Source organism: Barbatula barbatula (assembly GCF_947034865.1).
Source record: "Barbatula barbatula genome assembly, chromosome: 4".
NCBI classification, from domain to species: Eukaryota; Metazoa; Chordata; class Actinopteri; order Cypriniformes; family Nemacheilidae; genus Barbatula; species Barbatula barbatula.
This window is the reverse complement of record NC_136768.1, coordinates 12,737,564-12,742,803: the sequence shown is the minus strand read 5'-3', so window position 1 is coordinate 12,742,803 and position 5,240 is coordinate 12,737,564. Positions and strand designations below refer to the sequence as shown.

General features: G+C 40.4%; 1 protein-coding gene across 2 annotated transcripts; it reads right to left on the bottom strand.

The window, feature by feature from the left end:
• Positions 1-949: 949 nt before the first annotated feature.
• On the bottom strand, positions 950-2,328 carry LOC306892842 (histone H4-like; the record flags this gene model as incomplete). Of its 2 annotated transcripts, none has more annotated exons than XM_079454161.1 (2): positions 950-1,183; positions 2,251-2,328. In XM_079454161.1, 2 exons carry the CDS (start codon positions 2,326-2,328, stop codon positions 950-952), a joined length of 312 nt encoding a protein of 103 aa, XP_079310287.1. The 2 variants fall into 2 exon arrangements, with proteins under 2 accessions (XP_079310287.1, XP_079310286.1); XM_079454160.1 differs by having other exon boundaries at positions 950-1,206; positions 2,259-2,328.
• Positions 2,329-5,240: the final 2,912 nt, after the last annotated feature.

Below are 5,240 nucleotides of genomic sequence, written 5' to 3'. Positions count from 1 at the left end.
CTGTCTGTGAACAATATACATGAATTTACAATAATAATAATTTGTTGGAAGTGAAACAATTTAAATATGTAACGACACGATCTCGCACAGTGTATGCAGAGACTTTAACATGAGCGGGAAGTTAAAACAAAAGAAACAATTGCGGGGTTGGGGACATGTTCAGACGCGAGGCTATGAGCGGGAAACACTTTTATTGGCCACCTGTCAAATTGTGAGATGACCAATAGAAACAGTTTAAGGGTTGGGCCAACGAAGACACGCAATGGAAGCACGCGCACGTGACACTAAACACCCTGCGCGGTGACCATCGACATGTCCCCAACCCCACAATTGTTTCTTTTGTTTTAACTTCCCGCTCATGTTAAAGTCTCTGCATACACTGTGCGAGATCGTGTCGTTACTGTCCATTACTGAGAAATAGAATCGCAAAGTATCGCACTCACGTATTACATTGAGTTTTATTGCGCATGAATATCAATCACACTGCAGTCGGTTTGTTTTAACTTAAGGCATTCGAAAAACACTGCGAACTAACACAAACAAACAGGGATGAACAATAACAACATGATTTAGAAACACAATCTCATCTTGGAACCACTCATGTTTTCTTTCTGAAGGATTTACTTCCAATTTACTTATTTAGCAGACGCCAGCTTGTCCAAAGCCGTTATTAAGAGAGTGCGTCTTATTAAACCCCTAAACTAACAATTTGACATTTGCACATGACACGAAAGCAACTGCCTATGAATAAAACCATTAAATGTTTCTCATAATTTCATAATGAAAACAGACTTGTGCGACATCACGCAACTGTTTAAATTCTTCTCGTTATGAGGAAGCGATAAAGTCTTTGTTTCATGTGATGATACTGAACGGAGAACTCTTTATATGAAATCATGGGTGGCTCTTAAAAGAGCCATTGGGTTTTGAATGGGAGTCCGGGTCACGTTTAACCTCCGAAGCCGTACAGGGTGCGTCCCTGGCGTTTCAGCGCGTACACGACGTCCATAGCGGTGACGGTCTTTCTCTTAGCATGCTCAGTGTAAGTGACGGCATCACGGATAACGTTCTCCAGAAACACCTTCAATACACCGCGAGTCTCCTCGTAGATGAGACCAGAGATGCGCTTGACTCCGCCGCGGCGGGCGAGACGACGGATGGCGGGTTTGGTGATGCCCTGGATGTTATTGTAACGGGAGGAGAACACTGATTGTTTGACAACTTGTGTGGGTTAATGTCTATCAGGTGTGCATGTGTATCTACAAGTTTGTTTCAGGTGTGTCCAATGTGACTGACGAGCCAGTGACACAACGCGATCGGAAGTTGCATGGATAAAAGAACCAGCATGCAGTCCTTACTAGGTTGGTTGACGGTGAGAGATACCGCAACGAGTTAAGCGCAACGCCTTCGTGCCGGTTTATTGGGGCAACGGCAACGACCGATCGCGAGTGACTTCTGGCAGCGAGGGGTCCACGAGAAAAATCAACGCGCGCTACTCATTCACATTGAGGAAAGTGGTACTAGTCTTGTACGAAAGCACTGACGTGTATTTATTTAGGACTGATTGCACTTCCTTCGTCTCCCAGCTCCGCTCTAAAGTTCCGGTTTTCCCTGCTGGCCACGGTGTCCTGGAAATCGTCGGAGTCGGGACTCGTCTGTGTGTTGCTATCATCGCCTTACCTTTAGTGCTTCCCTTTTGCACTACGAGCGCCAAGTGGGCGGGGTCGTGAGTGACGAGACTGTTGACTGTTCGATGAGACTTTATTTTATGTATATTATAATTGTGATGCTTTGACAGTGTAAACATTTCTCGGACTAGTGAGGCTGCTCGCTGGGGTTTTATTTCCAACTTTTTACACGCGAACGGGTTTTAAGGCTAATATACAGATCAAACTGATTTTAGTTATATAATTATAGCTTAATGTGTGGGGTTTAGTTTGAATTGTTTACACTGATACCTTTTTGACTTGCTGCTTGCTGTTGTTGTTTAAATCTCACGTGTGACCATTACAAATGACTTCATTGGGGTGATTTTGTATGTTAGCCCCCTTTTCTCATTCGCCGTCTAGCCCAGGGGTGCCAGATTGTGGTTTTACTCCTAGCCCTTGAATGTATTATGCATACAATTGTGTTTAGTTTTTAAATGGTTGTATAAATAAATTTTGTATTTTTATAAACTTTTGGTGTACGCCTGTTGCTTGTGTATCACAAGGGTAGAAATTCCTGCAAGTGGTTGAGTAACCACTTTACATTTTCACGCAAAACCTTGCGATGACGCTTAGCGCCTCCTTTCCCGAGACCCTTACCGCCTTTGCCTCTACCAGACATGTTGACCGTTTACAGATTCGCACCAGTGTTGCCAACTCTCGCGAGACAAATAAGCAACTCTCACCTCAAAAAGAAGCCCAAAAGAAGCCCAATGCCTAAAAGGTGCCCCAAAGTCGCTGTAACCTGCCACAGCCTAAACAGCATAGACTATTTGTATAATGAGTGAAACAATTACTTTTCCAAAGCCAAAACGTACTTTATTTTTCAAGTTTTACAAAACAGAAATCTAAAAATCATTGTACAAGACACACATTTGTGTGTGTGTGTGTGTGTGTGTGTGTCTGTGTGTATAGACGTGTGACATGCCACATAGGTTGCGAGCCGAAGCTCTGTCATTTGGCTTTTGGTTGATGATTTTACTACTGTGAATCCAATATCCGTTAATCTTGATGATGAGAATGGTTTAGCATTCCTTCTCTGCTTTTCTGTGCGAGCATGCTGCATAAGGTCTGCATGGTGTGCTCTTATGTCTGCCTTACAGAACCTGCAAAGAGCCTTACTGTTATCCCCTGTAACGGGACGAATCCAATCCTTGAGCTCTTTCTGCCTCTCCCAGTCAGGATTGTATTTTTTCCCATACTTCGACCACTTTGTGGACATTATGCCAACTCTCACTACGAACCAGTAGGCCTACTACTATCGCAAAAACTCCGTAACTTGCACTAGCCAGATCAACTTTGTTGTTGAGATTTACCCGCGTGACGTTAGAGGTATGATGCACGAATGAGCTTGCGTGCGCAGTAGGCCTAGTGCGCGAATGAGAAGAACTGATTGGACAAACAAACAGATAGATAAATAGATAGGCTACTTTATTGATCGCCAAGGGATTAAATCTTAACTTAATAAATATGCCTACTGTTGACCAGCCTACAAAAACGTGAAGCACAGAGTCGCGTATTATTTTTGGCATTAAGCAACCAAGTTTCTAAAAATAAGCCCAAAAAACCGCAACCTGCGACTCCACATTTTTCCAAGCGACTTGTAAATACAAGCCCAAAGTCGCGTATTATAAGCGGACTTGGCAACTATGATTCGCACGACAAAAAAGTAAAGAAAAACCGGCAGAGGAGGACCTTTACATGCACCTACAGGACCTCGTAGAAACACATAAACGCGCGAGAGCTGAACGAACCAAGTACACCTGGCTGCGGCCTGCAGTACTGCATATGGGGCGGGGCTCCCCATTGGTTAGCAGGCGGGGTTATAGTTAAATTTGGCCTGACCACTCTTTCCATTGGTTACAAGGAGATTATGTTGAAACCAGGAACTGAGGCTAAAAACATTGTTTTGCTACTTATTGCGGTGCCGTTCAGACCGATTGTAATATAAACTCTTTGTAATATAAAGTTACTTTAGGGGAAATGGTTCATTCATATGTACGTCTGTAAAGCAAGAGTCTTTCTTCTACTTGTAGGTTGATTTTGATTAACTTTGCGAAAACGACATAGTTTATACATTTAGTTTATAATGATGCTTTTACTTCACATATTATGGTTAGAATATGGTACTGTAGCAGTTTGTAGTTACCCTTCAAAATATATTGTGGTGTTATAAAAAGTCTTTGTTTTCAGTTTGTTTCTTATTGTTCATTTTACAATATATTTATTTAATAATTGTATCATTATTCAAATGAATGTATCATTTATTAGCCTACTTATTTTATTACTGTTGTGTAATCCGGGATTTTTAGAACCAGCTAAGAAAACATTTTATAGAAATATAGTCTAGTGAAAATGATTACTGTTTCATACAAATGTTAAAATTTTTCTTTCAAAGTGAAGAAAAAACAAATTCGAAGAAAATATTTAAATTGTTTCACTTTATTTCAAAAACAACAAATTATTATTATTGTAAATTCATGTATATTGTTCACAGACAGAAAAATAATAATATACTACTTATTTACATACACAATGCTATCCTAAATTATACTACAACATATGCATATGTCACCAACATAAAAAACAACAACGATATACTACTTACATTACATTTTCTTGTGTGTATACTTGTTTTATCTCGCACACACACAATTACTTGCACGTAAAACAGCTGTCTGGATCCTTTTCTGTCATAAAAACCTCGTTTTCCATTGTCAACAATAATAATAAAATGTTGCACTTGCTGCATTCCTTAACTTCAAAGGGAACCCATAATTAAGCCTCAAAAGTTATTGATGTGGCATTTAGAGGGTTTTGCATCTGAACTCTTCAACAAGTTCATTATACATTATAAGGTTAAACCTTATTGAAAAACTGCCCAAATACAGACGTATACAACACACCGTGAGGCTAGATATAGCGGAAGTGATGCATACTGAGGAATCGACGTCATTACTTGCGTTAAGCAATAAGGCGAGGTCAATGTGAGACGACACATAGAGCCGCCCTTAATAATAGGCTTGTTTCGCCTGAAATGTAGGTGAGAGTAGGCGGCTGCAGTAAGGGGAGGAGTCAGAAAAGACCTTTGAAGTCATACACTTCCTGAATCTCGCTGTTTAGTCGCTTGCAAACGTGAAAAATGTACGAGATCGCTTACGCGTTTTTTATCGCAGACGAAGTGGATGTAATCGAAATACCACTGTTTTTACATGAAGATGGTTACAATAATAATCACTGAATGTACTGTCAAATAATGTACAAATAAACAGCTTACACAAAAACATGTAAGACATTTTCAAGGATTGTATAAACAAATGGTAAATGAAGTAAATAGCAAGTTACTTTTGAGAGACAGAGGTCATAACAAATGTTTGTCATATTTAATAACAAGCAAGTTTCTGTCACCATTTTCACGTCCTGTAACGCTTTGACCCGGATAGCTCTCACCAAGTCAATAGAAGAAAGAGGTTGGAGGCGTAAAGGCTGTATCACGCACATTTAATGGCAGATAACACAAGCAACGCAATCCTC